Source organism: Mauremys mutica, chromosome 2, assembly GCF_020497125.1.
Source record: "Mauremys mutica isolate MM-2020 ecotype Southern chromosome 2, ASM2049712v1, whole genome shotgun sequence".
Taxonomy (NCBI): Eukaryota; Metazoa; Chordata; order Testudines; family Geoemydidae; genus Mauremys; species Mauremys mutica.
The window spans coordinates 185541139-185559702 of NC_059073.1; the positions used below are offsets into that span (position 1 = coordinate 185541139).

The 18564-nt window shown below is 42.6% G+C and overlaps 1 protein-coding gene across 13 annotated transcripts in view; it reads right to left on the reverse strand.

The window, feature by feature from the left end:
* FHOD3 (formin homology 2 domain containing 3) overlaps nucleotides 1-18564 on the reverse strand; it is a 650322-nt gene that overhangs the window by 12069 nt on the left and 619689 nt on the right. For 12 of the 13 annotated variants that reach the window (XM_045007832.1, XM_045007840.1, XM_045007828.1 and 9 more), the window contains 2 exons: nucleotides 17790-17961; nucleotides 10315-10476 (listed from right to left, as the gene is read on the reverse strand). In XM_045007832.1, the coding sequence (XP_044863767.1) occupies nucleotides 10315-10476; nucleotides 17790-17961 (334 nt within the window). Of the gene's footprint in view, nucleotides 1-8514; nucleotides 8553-10314; nucleotides 10477-17789; nucleotides 17962-18564 lie in introns of all 13 variants that reach the window. The other variant, XM_045007829.1, reaches the window with a different exon arrangement.

Consider the following 18564-nt stretch of genomic DNA (forward strand, 5'->3'; position numbering starts at 1 on the left):
AGTAATGTTTTGGTTACACTGTGGGATCCTGCTGGGAAGCAAGATGACTTCTCTGCTAAAACCCACTGTAAAAAACCCCACTGCTACACCCTCAGCCTTCAGACTTGCTTTACCTGCCCAAAATTCTGGTTAAAATCACACAGCTCCTTTACTGGCTCCCCTCTTTGGGAATCTGCCTCATGCCCATGAATTCTAAGGGGATGGCAACACTGAAATTAAAAACCCATGGCTGGCCCATGCCATCTGACTGGGGCTAAGGGGCTGTTTATCTCCACTGTAGATGTCCAGGCTTAGGTTGGAGCCCCGGCTCTAGGACGCTGTGAGATGGGATCGTCCCAGGCTGGAGCCCAATGCCAAATGTCTACACTGGAATGAATCAGCTCCTTAGCCCCAGTCAGATGGCACAGGCCAGTCATGGATGTCTAATTGCAGTGTAGACATACCTTAAGGGACGGACCAGAAAAAGAGCTTGCAGTGGCCAGAGAAGTCATCTGCGACTAGCAGTGTAGCAGTGGAAGTGCCTGTATTGGCCACTTCTGCCCCCATGACCTTTGGCTACCTGTCTCTCCCACTGAGCAGCCTAAACTCCTGGTTGTCCAGGTCCCACTCCCAATCTTTCAGCACCTGGTCATGCTGGATGATAGCAACCAGAATGTGATGGGAGACCATTCATTTGGGCAGCTGCTATCTCCTTTGTGGCTGCTGTTTTCTTGAGACTATGAGGGATTTGGGGACCACAAGACCTAGAGTTACTGATACCTGAGTCACTTCAGGAGGAAGAACCTGAACGTGTATCCGTCTCTACTTAACCTGCTGTGCTCCTGGGTCTGTAACATACTATACATGGGCATGTGAACGTCTATATATTGTTCAATTCCTCCATCTTCTCTCCACAAGCTGAAGTAACCAAGCACAAATGCCAGATAGTATTTCTAAAAATACCGACTTCTCAGATCAACAAAGTGTCTTCTCTTCAAACAGTCTTTGCAGCTATTGTGTTAACCCGCAGCCGTCAAGTTTTGAACAAACAGATGCCGTGACATCAATGCATACCAATATAGCATCTGATATAAAAGATGAGGACATGACAGTTCAGACTGGAGTGACTAAACCTGAAATAGGTAATTTAAAATATGACTGCTTATTGAGTCAAAGAAAATGCTTTCACATAGAAAGCTTAAGGTTATGGAGAACAACATAAACAAAGAAGCAATTAGTGCCAGGGAAGAAGCTCACCACACTGAAACAAAACTCTGGATGTAGGTTGTTCTAGAGTTCTGTCTGGAAAATAAATTTCAGCTACCTTTACAAGTAATACAGGTTTACTAGTCTTTTAAACTAGGCTTTCAGAAAACCGCTTGCTTTGGAGGGAAAAATGCTTTCACTGAATTGTGTTGGACTATAATCATTTCACTTCCTAGTCTTGGGACTAGGAGAATGTTCTGGAACAAAACATCTAATCCAAAAAAGCAAATGATGCATTCTGGGGAAAAGGACACACGTTCCCTGACCTTGCCAAACAGAAGTGCAATATACATTTGATGAACTAAAACAGGTGGGCAAACTACGGCCCGTGGGCCACATCTGGTCTGTTGGACCATCCTGCCCGGTTCCTGAGCTCCCGGCTTGGGAGGCTAGTCCCCCCGCCCCCTCCGCAGCCTCACCTTGCCACGCTGCCAGCGCTCTGGCCTGCTGCTCCTGCCAGGCAGCATGGCAGGCTCCGGCATGGTAAGGGGGTGGGGAGTGGGGGGCAGTCAGGGGACAGGGAGCAGTTGGATAGGGCAGAGGTTTGGTGGGGCAGTCAGGGGACGGGAAACAGATGGGGTTGGATAGGCGTAGGAGTCCCAGAGGACCTATCAGGGGTCGGGGCAGTCAGGGGGTTGGACAGCAAGTGGGGCGGTTGTGGGGGGAGTGTCCTGGGAGGGGACAGTCAGGGGACAAGGAGCAGTGGGGCTTTGGATGGGTCGGGAGTTCTGAGGGGGGGAGTTAGGGGGAGGGAAGTGGGAGGGGGAAGAGGTCAGGCTGATTGGGGAGGCACAGCCTTCCCTACCCAACCCTCCATACAGTTTTGAAATCTGATGTGGCCCTTGGGCCAAAAAGTTTGCTCACCCCTGAACTAAAAGCAGAAGCTAATTGGCTAGTGTCAGTGCATTTATAGTCTATCCTGCTAAATTAGGAGTCATTTTAGAAGAAACAAACCATATCTTTTTATAATGTATTTTTATTACTAGATTTTAAGAATAGAAGAGACTGGACATTTATGTGGATAAGAATATTCAGAGAAATCATAATAATTATGCTAAATTTTTTGGAAGGGATAATAAATCTCATGTTTAAAACCCTAAACCGATGTCCAACTACTAGAGATCAGGACGAGACCTAATATGTGGAGCAGATTACCCTATATCTGCATATTGTAGAGTTTGTACATCCTGAAGCATTTGGAACTGGCCATTGTCAGAGACAGGATACAGCACTAAGTGGACCTCAGAAAAGCAATTCCAGAGTTCCTATACTCTAATCTGACCTGCTGCATATCACAGGGATATCACACCCAGTAATTACTACAATGTTGTACAAATTGTTACAATACCAATAACTTATGGGCAAACTAGAGCATATTTTTTTTGGAAGACATCAAAAACTACTATTCATTTGATAAAGAGTCTGTACCATCTACTGAATTCAATCTCCCATCTTCCAGAGTTTTAGCTATTTCATCATTTTATTTTTCATTCACTTAAACTTTTATTAGCTTGATGTTGACTCTGTGAAAGTATTAGGTTAAGTACGTTTTGCTACGACAAACAGCATTTGATAATGGATAACATCTATGAAATATTTACTTAATTGTAATTGTAATTAATTGCTGCTAAGTATGCATTAAGTGTGCACACTAGTTTGTCCTTCCTTCTTCCCAACTCCTTTCTTTTTTACTGAACACAGCAATTATGGACTTAGTAATAAATTCTAAGCAAAACTGCTTGGGATTTTGGAGTTTATATAGTCTTTTTTATTGAAAGACATAAAAAGGCATAATCTCCATTAATTCCTGTTTTCAGTCAGGCCATAAATATCTGGATAACAGGCTCTTTTATAGCATTTTGGCACTTTCGTATCTGGTCCTGGCCAGAAAAAATAAGTGCACAGACATATGAAAATGAAACATAAAGAAAAAAAAATAACCGAGGGGTAAGCTGATGGAGCTCCCAGCCAGCTCCAAACAAAAATTATACACCTGAGGAGTTAAAAAGTCATCCCCTCTTCCAGTGTTTATTTGATTAGCATATGTGTTATTCCAAAATAATACTGCATGAAATCTCAGCCTAAACTTCCTCTTCAGAGCTGGATCTTCATGGGATTCTTTCCTATATCCTAGATCCCTTTCCTAGCATGCTAGTCCCACCTCGTTTATATTCAGGGTGGAGTTTAACAAGACCGACCTGTGCTGGGATATTTCTGTAGTTAAGGCACTGAGATAGGACTCAGGAGACCTGAGTTCAATTCCCACGTCTTTCAGGGACTTCCTGTATGTGCTTCAGCATGTCACTTAATGTCTCTGTACTTCAGTTTCCTATCTGTAAAATGAGGATGAGAAGACTTCCTTATCTCATAAGGATGTTCTAAGGATAAACACATTAATGTTTGTGAGGTGCTCAAATACTACAGCGAGGAGGGTCACAGAATGAATGAGAATCTATCAGCATTAGTTAACCTGCAGGGCTTCAAAACCTGATAACAAAGTAGGGCAGCTCATAACACTTGGTTTTTAAAACATCAAAAGCAGTTTGGGTCCAGTGGTTTGATTCAAGCTGTAGGCTAAAATCTGAATCACTTTGATTTGATCCAAACCAGTTTCCCTTATCCCAAATCTATAATAGATTTAAATTTAAATGAACAAAAAACAAACAAACAACAAATGTTTTGATATGAACTTTAAATAAACATCTAGTTGTGAAACTTCCTGCTTCTGAAGTCCTTATTCATATTACGTAGAACTTGATATAACTTGGATTCCTGCGGGGTGGGGGCAGAAGGGGAGCGGTGAGGCCTCGGGCACAAGGGGAGGGGGTGGGGGTTAGCCTCCCCAGGCAGCCGGGTCACCGGCCACCCATGCTTATGCTCCACACTGAAAGAAAAGCTCTGTGTGGCTCGAAAGCTTGTCTCGCTCACCAACAGAAGTTGGTCTAATAAAAGATATTACCTCATCCACCTTATCTCATGTGAATAAGTACCCCTCAGAATCAGCAGAGACATAAAAAAACTGGGCCCTAAATTAAGGAATATAATATAAACACATGATACAGACAAAGATCCATGTTCAAAATGGCATTTGTTTGGTTTATTTTTTAAGATTTGTTTCTATGGTGGATTTTCACTGAAAGCCTTTTAGAAAAAGTCTGTTTTACAAGTCTTTGAATGGAATTGTCACTGTTATTTGAACTGGGAAAAACTAAACTCGCAAAAATGGGCCTAGCCAGTAACCTGCCCACCTTTGCCATCTCCATGCTAGATGAACATCAGCATATGCAGAATATGGCTGCTTACCTTCTCCTCAATATAAATATGTGAATCAGCGAGATCATGCTTATGACACCATCTCTTTGACCACTGCACGGACTTTCAGTGAGCCAACAAATACACTTTAAGGTATTACCACTGATAATGCCAATAACAATGTAATAATCCAGGATTAAGGCTCTAGCAGGTCCAAATTTCACCCTGTGTTCCACTAAGGCAGTGTTTCCCAAACTTGGGATACCGCTTGTGTAGGGAAAGCCCCTGGTGGGCTGGGCCGGTTTGTTTACCTGCCCCGTCTACAGGTCTGGCCGATTGCAGCTCCCACTGGCCACGGTTTGCTGCTCCAGGCCAATGGGAACTGCTGGAAATGGTGCAGGCTGAGGGATGTACTGGCTGCCGCTTCCAGCAGCCCCCATTGGCCTGGATCAGCGAACCGCAGCCAGTGGGAGCCGCGATCAGCTGAACCTGCGGATGTGGCAGGTAAACAAACCGGCCCGGACTGCCAGAGGCTTTCCCTACACAAGTGGCATCCCAAGTTTTGGAAACACTGCACTAAGGATTTGAGATCAAGTGGATTTGACTTTGTTTGCTGCCCTGTGGTTCAATTTGTATTTGGGCTGGGCAATTGTAGGGGTTTTCCATGAAACTTCTCCGAAGATGCCTGTCAGAGCTCATCCTTGGCTGCTCACAGAAGTTGCAAAAGCATTCCCTGTTTGGCTGGTTTAATCCATTGATATTTAGATCTTCATTTCCATATACTTTTATGCACATGTTGGAGTTAGTGGTTGGCTCTCTAGGTGTCAATACTGGGCAGCTGGGCCTGATACATGTTTATTAAGTTGCAGCTTGATTTTGATACACTTACTCATGTGGAGGAGTGCTTTACTCCTTGAGTGGGATGCTTTGGATTCCTGCGGGGTGGGGGCAGAAGGGGAGCGGTGAGGCCTCGGGCACAAGGGGAGGGGGTGGGGGTTAGCCTCCCCAGGCAGCCGGGTCACCAGCCACCCATGCTTATGCTCCACACTGAAAGAAAAGCTCTGTGTGACTCGAAAGCTTGTCTCGCTCACCAACAGAAGTTGGTCTAATAAAAGATATTACCTCATCCACCTTATCTCTCATCTTATGCTCGTCTTTCATCTAAATCCTTCTCTACCAAAATACCTCCATTCCTTCCTCTAGATTTCTCAGATCTCCATGACCCCTTCTCATTCTGTAACTTCTATTTTTTATTCCTTACAATCCAGTGCTTCAAAGTCTGCAATAACACTTTTCTCCAAATTGCTAGAACTAACTCAGTTTTCCTCCTTAATAACTGGACTATGTTCACTGGAATTTGGACTATCGCATACAGTGATTCTTAAAACTTCATTTCCAATTTTCCCTCATATTCACTGTTTGCTATGGTATCATTTCTGAAGTTCATCCCAACCTTAGGGGAGAACCATACAATCATAATTATATTATTTTCTATTTTCCTGCTAGATTGGACAGCTCTAAATAATGTTATAAAAACCTTTCATGCAGAAAGCTGCTGTCAGTCTAAAACAATGGAAATAGCACATGTCCACCCCTCAGTTTATATTTAATGCTTGTGAAACATGCTGAATTGAGAACCCTAGAGACAGGAGTCTTTATTTACATGCAGAACAGACACATCAGAGGAAGGAACAGTGCAAGCTTCCCATGGCAATGTGCCTCAACCCTGACTTTGGGGGACCATCTCTAGAGATGAGACAGGGCAATTCAGTTCTGTGGCTCATTAAAATTTTGGGCTTTCTGTTAAGACTTCCAATGAGAGTGTCAGACTGTGAGGTTGTTTTCTCATGTGTTCTCCAGTCCAATACATATGTCATATAGGCCACAGAACAATCATCACCTGGTAATGACATTGAGTTGTCATTGGACTTGTGTATAAACGATTTTATCTTGCGAAACCTCTAATGTGCTGGAGGTACCTCAGAAACAGTCTCTCTTATCACATATTCACCTTCAGAACACAGTCTTCACACAGTTACAGTATATCTCAGCAGAAGTCAGTTTTTCTTAGTTTACCTGCATTCATCTTCTCCATTTCAGCTCCTTCTCAAAAAATTCCTTCTTATTTGTTTTTAATGGCCCTATAAGTCAGATCTGCACTTATCAATATCCCTTGATATCTTCAGAGCTTGTAGAGCAGATACAGGAGTTACCATTCATGTATCGTCGATGGACTCTTCACAGCCATATTCCTTCCCACAACTTATGGCTCCTTCGGTTGCTCTGAATTGACCTTTTCTTTTCATTAGAATCTAAATATTGATCTTTGAATATCGAATATGATCACACTACCCAACAATTTATCTCATTCCACTTTGTGGAAGACCTAATTCAAGAAATGTTAAAATATATTATTTTCCCAATAGATTCACCCAATGGCTGAGTAAGAACTTGCTTCTTCCATAACTCCATTTCTATTTCTCTTTTGATTCTAAATGACTGAGTTACTAATTTTTCATCTCTATTTTCTTTATCCTCTGACCTTGTCTTTGAAAGGTATTTGGTAGAGTCACATGAAATGTTTGCAACACAGTCACGCATAACTCATTTGGGTTTCCAATTTTGCTAGAAACACAAACTCCTCAGTCCAGGTTCACCAAAACTTTCCTAAGCTTTAAGTGAACCTGAGCATATTTATGGTTCTGCATTAAAACCCTGAGAAATGTATTATTTTACATGGCTGCAGTACAAATATAGTACAAGCTGGTACTTTCAAGTTAGTTTCCCTTTGACATTTTGAGTTAGATTGAACACCAAACACACCCCCTCCTTGCTTTCACTGTGAGTGTATGTGTTGAGATGGGTCTTGCCAACCCTTATGAGTCAGAACAACCAACTATTGTGTCTTTTGCTCTTTATACAACAAAGGAACCTAACCCTGCAGCACTAAACCACCTAAAGCTCTAGTTTCCAGTATATTCCTGCAAATTTGTGCCACTTTCATAGACTCTTGACCGTTCAGCAGTCAGAGTAGCCTTTCCCATTCTCTTATCTTAAATTTTACATTCATATTGATGGGGTCCTGCTTAGTTCCTTGGGGAGAAAATGCGAGTGTCTTGCTATCTCCTCAGCTCAGAGCTTTTTCAAGCCAAACCGTTTTATTCATTCATTATCCAGGTATATCAACTACCACTGAAGTAGTACAGTTCCAGATATTCTTCTTTCTGAAGTACCTTATGCTAAACTACCGAACTTTACATTTATCTTGAAATTGTCTTTCAGTCGACTTAAAAGGCAAGCCAAGACCTTGAAGACAAAACAAGTGAGAGAGCTGGAATCTATCAGGATAAATTACAATGGAAATCAGTCCCAGCCTAAACATTTACTGAGTCCTTAATCCCTGTTGATGTTTTCACTAAACATAAATGAAAACCAGCCCTATGGAAAATATATAGTATTTTCATTATTATCCCTTTTGCTGTCGCAAGTGCTTCCCTGGAAGAAAGGTGCCTGGCAAAGACATCGAACATATGGCTTTTTGGTGTGTGTGGGGAGAGGATTGCTAACAGAGGAAATAGTTTAGCATGGGGTAAGCCACAAAAATATGCAAACATACAGGGAATCTGTTTGATATGCATGAGTCACCTACAGCAATCAGCACATATGGAGAACACAAGTGCAAGTGGGGCAGCAGGTGGTGGCAGTGGATATGCTGTTGAGAGCTGTGGTGTACTCTGTGACAGAAAGTAAAAGAGACAATCCAGTGTCAGCTCATTTTCTTTGCTGGAAGGCTTGCTCATTCAACCAGAATGTCTATTTCATTTTTAATTTCTCTGAGGAAGTTGCCGCATGCAAAAATCCCTCTTTTGGCACTTTGGGAAGAGTGAATGTGCTTTTGGCATATGCTAGCTAATAAAAGCCAAGTGCTGTTTGTACAGAATGCTTTCGATCACCGACAAGGTTAACTTAGCTAGAACAATTCCACAAAAAGTATGCCTGTTGTGATCGTTCACTCACTGTTGTTGTCTCTTCTTTGTTCTAACTTCCTGGAAATGCTAAAAAATGGATGGAGAGGTGGTCACAAAGCCACAGACAGTGAATATGATTAAAATCTTAATTTCTACCCTTCTCTGGTATTCACCATTTCCGTGATACTTGCAATATTCTCCATGCTTGGAATGGGGAATATTGCAAAGACTACCGCAACTTAAACTACTGCATTTAATAAACATTAAAGCCAAACTTCTCAAACTTGGGTGACTACAGCAGCTCTGTGCTACTGGAGGATTGCATTACAACAGGATTTCCTTTAATTCCCAACGTAAATTAAACCAGCTTTGTGGCTGCTTTGCAGACAAATTGCTCTACCATAAGTAGACAGATTTTACTTCCGAGTTTGCAAAAGGACATTGTACCAACAATAAAGAAAAGATGTTTTAAATGGTGAAATAATACATTTGACAGTGGCCTTTTATAGTTCAAACACAATGCCATTTGTTTGTAGAATGAAGTCAATTACAACAGGGCATATCTTGTATTCTGTATATACATATACAAATACATTTTTTTTATTACTTCACAATGCCACACTGCAAGTTAATTTACTGTAGTTTCCATTTGAATTGTTTAACTGATTGGAGTACCCTGTTGATGTGTACTGTGATCACAGAAACATTAAGCACTTTTACACATTGGACTCCTTTTCCTACTAAAGACTTATTCAGTTCTGTAGTACATAGACACTCATTGTCTACAGTAGTAACTGTCCAGTAAAAAATGGTTAATAACTTCTCTGTAATTGTTGTTCTTCGAAATGTGTTGCTCACGTCCATTCCCATGTAGGTGTGCGCGTGCCGCATGCACCGTCACCAGAAGATTTTTCCCTCAGTGGTATTTGTTGCGTCAACTCTGGTGCTCCCTGAAGTCATGCCTTCATGGCACTGTATATAGGAGCCTGCCGACCTAGGGCCCCCCTGAGTTCCTTCTTGCCAGCAACTCCGACAGAGGAGTAGGAGGGCAGGTTTAGGAATGGACATGAGCAACACATCTCAAAGAACAACAGTTACAGAAAGGTTAGTAACCGTTTTTTCTTCTTTGAGTGCTTGTTTATGTCCATTCCCATGTAGGTCACTCCCAAGCAAATGTTGGAGGTGGGTTCGGAGTTCAACAACAAGCGGACTGTATGGAAAGAAGGAACTGAGGTGGTGCTGGGTCAGCAGGCTCCTATACAGAGTGCCATGAAGAGCTATACAGAGCGCTGGAGCTGACACGACAGATACCACTGAGGGAAAAACCTTCCGGTGATAGTGCACGTGATGCGCACACACCTACAGGGGAATGGACATGAGCATGTACTCAAAGAAGAAGAATAGGTACTGGCTTGTATGCCCAATATCTGATTTTATCAAATATGCAGCAATATTATCTACATATTGGAAGCCAGGTTCAAGCCGTGAAGCTTTTCTGAACCTGATATTAATTCTGACTTCTATAGAGTATTTTTACCATTATGTTTTATGCTGTTTTGCCTGAGCAAAATATCTAATTCTAGACTTTCCAAATGCTAAGTGGATTTTAAATAATGCTAATAGCTTATCACCAAAAAGTTTAAATGTTAATTTTAAATTGAAACATTTCGGGACAGATTCTCAATGTATAGACTTCAGTGAAATCACTGGAGTTAAGTTGATTAACACAAGTTAAGGAGCTGACCCTACATATTTACACACATACATATAAACATACAGATGTGCATATTAAAAGAGAGATAGATGGACAGACAGCTTTCCTCTCCACAAGTTTATCAGCAGTACTCACATGACTTCCTGTTTGCTCGTGACCGCTTCCTCTCTCTAGGCACCGCTCTCTGACTTGGCACTTGGGTGGCTGACTTTACAATACGATCCATGATCTCATCAGCTGCATCATCTGTAGCATTAGGTGAATCATCACCAGCAGCATTCCATGAACTGATACGGCCTGGAATGAATTGGATTCTTAGAAAAAGAGTACCCTCACACATCACCTTTGTTTGTAGTTGGATCATTGCAAAATGACATAAGACAGCTCAGTGACTGTTTTTTCAAAACTATCAGAGTAAAAACGTCTACCCATTACAGAAAATTTTAGACAAGGCCCCAGCTACTCTGCAGCACCAGCAGAGTGTGAGAGCTATAAGGGAGTTCTGCACTGGCTTTAAACTCATGGCTTTCCTCTAGACTATGCAGCTGGCAATAGTCTCCCAGAGACTGTCTACCAGCTGGGGACTGCAGGAATGCAGCATGCTCTCCTCCAGTGATTTCCCTACACCCCCCTAAATTTCCCCAACCTCCCCCCCCCCCCCAGTTTTGTGAACTAGTTACATGCCAAACCCGGTGGCTGAACTTTGCGACTTTGTCCTCACCCACAACTATTTCACATTTGGGGACAATATATACCTTCAAGTCAATAGCATTGCTATGTGTACCCGCATGGCCCCATAGTATGCCAACATTTTTATGGCTCACTTAGAACAACGCTTCCTTAGATCTCATCCCCTAACACCCCTACTCTACTTGCACTACACTGATGACATCTTCATCATCTGGACCTGTGGAAAAGAAGCCCTTGAGGAATTCCACCATGATTTCAACAATTTCCATCCCGCCATCAACCTCAGCCTAGATCAATCCACACAAGCGGTCCATTTCCTTGACACTACTGTGTTAATAAGCGATGGTCACATAAACACCACCCTGTGCCGGAAACCTACTTACCTACATGCCTCCAGCTTCCATCCAGGACACACCACACGATCCATTGTCTACAGCCAAGCTCTAAGATACAACTGCATTTGCTCCAATCCCTCAGACAGAGACAAACACCTACAAGATCTCTATCAAGCATTCTTAAAACTACAATACCTACCTGCTGAAGTGAAAAAACAGATTGACAGAGCCAGAAGAGTACCCAGAAGTCACCTACTACAAGACAGGCCCAACATAGAAAATAACAGAACGCCACTAGCCATTACCTTCAGCTCCCAACTAAAAATCTCTCCAGTGCATCATCAAAGATCTACAACCTATCCTGAAAGATGATCCCTCACTCTCCCAGATCTTGGAAGACAGGCCTGTCCTCGCTTACAGACAGCCCCCAAACCTGAAGCAAATACTCACCAGCAACCACACACCACAGAACAAAAACACTAACCCAGGAACCTATCCTTGCAACAAAGCCCGATGCCAACTCTGTCGACAGATCTATTCAAGTGACACCATAATAGGACCCAATCACATCAGCCACACCTTCAGGGGCTCGTTCACCTGCACATCTACCAATGTGATCTATGCCATCATATGCCAGCAATGCCCCTCTGCCATGTACATTGGCCAAACCAGACAGTCTCTACGCAAAAGAATAAATGGACACAAATCTGACATCAGGAATCATAACATTCAAAAACCAGTAGGAGAACACTTCAACCTCTCTGGCCATTCAGTAACAGATTTAAAGGTGGCATTTTTGCAACAGAAAAGCTTCAAAAACAGATTCCAACTAGAGACTGCTGAACTTCAATTAATATGCAAACTAGATACAATCAACTTAGGCTTCAATAGAGCCTGGGAATGGCTGAGCCATTACATACATTGAATATATTTCCCCATGTTAAGTATCCTCACACCTTCTTGTCAAACTGTCTTAAATGGGCCATCTTGATTATCACTACAAAAGTTTTTTTTCTCTTGCTGACAATAGCGCATCTTAATTAATTAGCCTCTTAGAATTGGTTGGGCAACTCCTACCTTTTCATGTTTTCTGTATGTATATATATCTCATCACTATAAATTCTATTCTATGCATCTGATGAAGTGGGCACATGAAAGCTTATGCTCAAATACATTTGTTAGTCTCTACGGTGCCACAAGTATGCCTGTTCTTTTTGCGGATACAGACTAACACGGCTGCTACTCTGAAACATGCCAATTTAGTGACTGTTTGGAAATTTGAATTGAAATTGAAACATTAATACACACTTTAAAAGCATATACAGTGTATGATAAAATACGTGTATCTGAAAGTATAATAGATTTGAAAAGTATGAACATAGACTAGCTTCCTTATACAGCTGTTGTTTTTTATGAGAATGTCAGTGCATTTATTTTGGTGATGTTGGCCAACCTAATAATTTCAAATGATGATTTGTAAGCAAAGTCTAAATGAGTTCTCTCTGGTAGCTAATGATGAGCTGGGGGGAAAGGCTTCAGGACCAGATTGTATTTACATCCACCCCTAATCTACCTAGGTATCCAGCAAACAGAGCTGTGTTGCCCAAGTGCTAGATTTTGTCTGGGGTTGGGTTACAAATCACTTGAATGCGGGGGTGGGCGAATGAAATGTTGTTCTTATTGTATGAGTAAAGGGCAGTTGAACTGTACTTAGCCTGTGCTGATTGAGGGCATCAAGAGAGAGGGTGGGGACTTGTCCCTCTCCACTGTTTAAAGACAGAGCTGATTAGGCTCCATAGATAGTCTTTTGTTCTGTTAAGTGACCACTGCAGCTGAAATCACTGATAATCAGGTCTAAGTGCTTAGTCCTGCTGTAGGGACAGTGTTCCTGTGGGTACAGTGTTTTTGTGCAAGAGACAGCCCAGACTGCACTAGCAGCGAGGTTCCCTCACTGAGAGCACAGCTGAGATCACTGAGAGCTGGTGGAACCTGAAGAGACCAATTTGCAGAGTGGTATGTGGCAGAGTGGTATGTGGCAGCAGAAGGTGACTGCGCAGGGCCATTGGCAACAGAGTGGTGGAGTGAACGGTGGCACAACAGACAGCAGTGGCCTGAGCGAACAGTGAGCAGCTGGAGGAACGAGCAAGGTGCCTTTTTGCCCCCCACCTGGGAGGTGAACTCACGTGAAAGCACCTCTGAACCTTGAGTCTCCCCTGACCAAGGACAACACTGGTGAGTGGGGTGCGGTGGAGGGAAAAGTGAGGGGCATGTTAAAGAAACATTTGTTTGTTGGAGTATATTTTAGTGACTTTGCTCCAGAATGCTAGATTTGTGACTGGGAATGGAAACTTATATAAATATGTTTCCTAGTAGGCCAAGATTTAAAAAATGCATTATTTGCCAAGGCTGTTATCTCACATTGTTGCTATCTTGAGAGGTCATTATGTTGGGGAGTTTCTGTACTAAACATTTTTATTATTATAATTAATTTTTACATAAGAATGGTCATACTGGGTCAGACCAATGGTCCATATAGCCCAGTGTCCTGTCTTCCATCAGTGGTCAAGGTCAGGTGCTTCAGAGGGAATGAACAGAACAAGTAATCATCAAGTGATCCATCCTCTGTTGCCCATTCCCAGCTTCTGGCAAACAGGCTAGGGACACTCAGAGCATGGTGTTGCATCCCTCCCCATCCTGGCTAATAGCCACTGATGGACCTATTCCCCAGGAATTTATCTAGTTCTTTTTTAAATCCTGTTATAGTTTTGGTCTTCACAGAATCCCCTGGCAAAGAGTTCCACGGGTGGACTTTATGTTGTGTGAAGAAGTACTTCCTTTTTTTAAAAAAAAACCCTGCTGCCTATTAATTTCATTGGGTGACTGCTACTTCTTGTGTTATGTGAAGGATTAAATAACATTTCCTAATTCACTTTCTTCACACCAGTCAGATTTTATAGACCTCTATCATATCCCCCCTTAGTCGTCTCTTTTCTAAGCTGAAAATTCACAGTCATTTTAATTTCTCCTCCTGTTTCATACCCCTAATCATTTTAGTTGCCCATCTCTGTACCTTTTCCATTTCCAATATATTTTTTTGGGGATGGGGTGACTAGATCTGCACACAGTATTCAAGGTGTACACGTACCATGCATTTATATAGAGGCAATATGATATTTTATGTCTTATTATCTATCCCTTTCTTAAAAAAAGCAAAGGTTTCAGAGTAGCAGCCATGTTAGTCTGTATCCGCAAAAAGAACAGGAGTACTTGTGGCACCTTAGAGACTAACAAATTTATTTGAGCATAAGCTTTCGTGGGCTATATCCAATGAAGTGGGCTGTAGCCCACGAAAGCTTATGCTCAAATAAATTTGTTAGTCTCTAAGGTGCCACAAATACTCCTGTTCTTTTTAAAAAAGCAAACAGAATGTTGGGAATCATTGACTGTCACTGCACATTGAATGGATGTTTTCAGAGAACTATCCACAATGACTCCAAGATTTCTTTCTTGAGTGTTAACAGCTAATTCAGACTCCTTCATTTTGTATGTATAGTTTGTTTTCCAATGTGCATTACTTTGCATTTATCAACATTGAATTTCATCCGCCATTTTTGTTGCCCAGTCACCCAGTTTTGTAAGATCCCTTTGTAATTCTTCACAGTCTGCCTGGGACTTAACTATCTTGAATAGTTTTGTATCATCTGCAAATTTTGCCACCTCACTGTTTACCCATTTTTCCAGATCATTTATGAGTATGTTGAACAGTAATGGACCCAATACCGACCCCTCAGGGATACCACTATTTATCTTTCTCCATTCTGAAAACTGATAATTTATTCCTACCCTTTGTTTCCCATCTTTTAATTAGTTACTGATCCATGAGAGGACTTCCCTCTTATCCCATGATGGCTTACTTTTGAAAAGTCAATTTAAATTAAATACATTTTTTTTTAATTTATATTTTTTTAGAAATCTAGACCTGTTATGTGTTTTGGTGTAACTTGCATTATCCTTATGTTAAATTTGCATTATCCTAACAAAACATTTACTTTATTTGTATCTCTTTTATATATCTCATCCGTCCTGACACTCCCCCCCTAAATTCGAACCCCCCGCCCAATTTCAATTCCTGGGGAAACCACTGCTCGCCTCACGTCCCCTTTTGCTCCCTACACTGGAGCCAGTGTGGATGGCATAGATTATACCACGTCTGCTTCCACGCTTGTGGCACAAAGGGGATGTAATGGAGGAAAGAATCTGGTTCAAGATGTTTTTTCCCCTTTGAAAGGAAGAAATCACCTTTTTACTGAATGGCTGGACAGATCCCGGCACAACAGCATGTGCTCTGTTACAAGCAGAAAAGCAAAAGTGGTTGGCAAAATGTTCAGACTGAAAAGCTATATAAGCAATTTTGGTTAAAACCACACACACACACACCAGAGAGCCATGTCTCTGAACCAAAAGATCCATGAAATTATAGCCCTCTCTGTTGCACAGAGCCCTCCATCAGGCACATCTTTTGGTTTCTCCGCTAGATATTATTGTTTGTTTTTCTTAATAATTTGAAGGTTAGTCAGTCAGAAGAAGAATGACAATGAGCTTTCCAAAAGAGCTGGCTCAGTAAACACAGTCAGCTTAAAAAACCATCAATGATGGGACCATCCCTTGGCACTTCACTGTTGACAGTAAATAGCAGTCTTGGTTAGCAGTGTGTCCTGCTGCTTTTTTTCCAGGCTCCTGTCAACAGCAGTTCTACTCGGACAGGGCTCCTAACAGGCTTCTGTCTGGCTCACTCTGCCACTGCTTCTGTTATTCTTTAAGCCAACAGGAACTGAATCTTATAACAGGACACACTGCTCACTAGCACTTAATGAATTACGTCAGCTGTTTAGCTGGCTGCAGGGCAGCTTAAGTTGTTTACTTCTTTGTATCTTAGCTACTCGGCCTGCTTTTTAAACTGGGGCTTTTGGAGCCAGGCATCAAAGCTTTAATAAAATACATAGAAAATGTTTTTTCTAGCAGACCAGGGTCTAGGCATAGTAGTACCAAAAGAAATCAGTAATGGGTAAGATTCCCATACACGAGGGAAAGGAATACCATGAACAGCAGGCCTTACCACCAAGAATTATTGCTCTGTACTCCAGAACCATTTTAACTGATTGATTAATTGATAAACCACAGATGTAACAAAAAATGTGAACGGAAAATGAGTTAATGGGCCCACTATCTGCGAAATGATTCAGCAGCAAGGAAGTGGTTTGCTTGCTGCTCTTCTTATGACTAGAGATCCCAGTGGATCACATGATGGAGAAGACATGAAGATATCTCATTGCCAGAGATGGTTGTACTACTGAACATCTCTGTCAGAATATTGGGTCTGCGCACTGTAGCCTGGGACAACATTTGATTTCCCAGGATTCAGTTTTCAAAACTGAACTGTGCTGACACTTGACAACTGTTGTCTTCAAAGGGAGAAGAAAGAGCTGATAGAGTTGTGAGCACATCCATGGCCTGCCACTCCTGCCGGGCAGCACAGTAGCATGGCTGGCTCCAGCATGGTAAGGGAGTGGGGAGCGGGAGGTCCTGGGAGGCAGTCAGGGGACAGGGAGCAGGGGGCAGTTGGATAGGGTGCAGGTTCTGTGGGGGGGTGGGGGCGGTCAGGGGATGGGGAACAGGTACGGTTGGATTGGCGTAGGAGTCCCAGGGGACCTGTCAGGGGGCGGGGGTGTGGATAGGGGTCGGGGCAGTCAGGGATCAGGGGTTGGATAGGGGTGGGGTTCTGGGGAGGTTGTTTGGGGGTGGGGGTCCTGAGAAGGGGTGGTCAGGGAACAAGGAGCAGGGGGGTGTTGGATGGGTCGGGAGTTCTGAGGGGGGCAGTCAGGGGGCGGGAAGTGGGAAGGGGAGGGGGCCAGGTTATTTGGGGAGGCACAGCCTTCCCTCCCTGGCCCTCCATACAGTTTTTAAACCCGATGTGGCCCTCGGGCCAAAAAGTTTTCCCACCCCTGGTGTAGACTCATGTGTCCACAACAAACAGCAGTTCTGTGCAGTAGGATAAATCAAATAGCAGGGAAATGTTTATACATTTATAATCTCTTTTATTCCTTCAAGAACTTTGTAAATCCTCCTCCTCTTTCCCCACCATTCCTCATGAGATTTGATGCCCTTTAAGCAACAGTTTGTGGCCAAATGGCTACTTTCAATGTGCTTGAACTGGAAAAAATTATGTTGACCTCGTCTATATTTCATAATAAAAAGTGATCAGAGGAATACAAATTGTGGCTTAAAGGGGAGCCAGGCTCATGCAGGAAGGGATGTGTGTGAAAATTTTAAGTGGTCATTATTCCTTATTGCAACTCCCACTGTCTGAGCTACTGCTTACCTGTCTGATCTTAGGCAAACCACTCTATGGGTCTGTGCCCCATTTATAAAATGGGGGGGGATGACAAAAATTGCTTTTTCTCTTTTGACTATTTAGATTGGCAGCCCCCCACTATGGCGGCATGACCTCAACGTCTTACTGTAGTACACACAATAAATAACAAGAATGCCCAAAGGGAGTTGAGAAAATAAAAGCACAACATTTACCTCTGCTGGCTCTGCTTCGAGTGCGAACACCTAGCGCAGTGGTGCTTTCCCCACTGACAGAGGAGGTCTTCAGCACAGCCTTCATGTTCTCATGCTCTGCTGCATCTTCAGCATACTGCAGACCCTGTGGCTGGCTCTGAGATGGGGTGGAGTTGCTGGAGAACTTTCCAGACTGCAGAAAGAAAAAGAATTTGTTTAACTGACACGATCTAAGTTAGAGAGCCAGGGTGGGTGAGGTAATATCTTTTACTGGACCAAAGTCCGTTGCTGAGCGAGAAGCTTTTGAGCCTATACAGAGTTCTTCAGGTCTAAGAAAGATACACAGAGAGTCACGGGTAATTACAAGATGGAACAGATAATTTAGCATAAGTTGTTAACAAATACTTCAAGGGATCATACAATATGAAGTGGCTCTTTAACACTGCTCCAGTCATAAGGAGCAAAGGGGGGGGGAGTAGCAGCTGGAGGCGGTTATTAGTGGGGCTACAGATAGTTGTAATAAACCATCAATCTAGTGTCTCTGTTCAGTCCATGATTTTTAGTGTATAGCAAAATTATCAATTTAAGTTCCCAGGCTTGTTTTTAAAATCATTTTGCAGGTTTCCCTTGAGGATGAGGACTGACAGGTCAGCTGCAGAGTGAGAAAAGTGTTCACCCACAGGTGATAGGGTGCTTTTGTCTCTTATCATTTTCCTGTGAGTTCATTTGAGAGCATAGTGATTGTCTGGCTTTACCCATACAGTTGCCAATGAGGCATTTAACGCACTGGATGAGG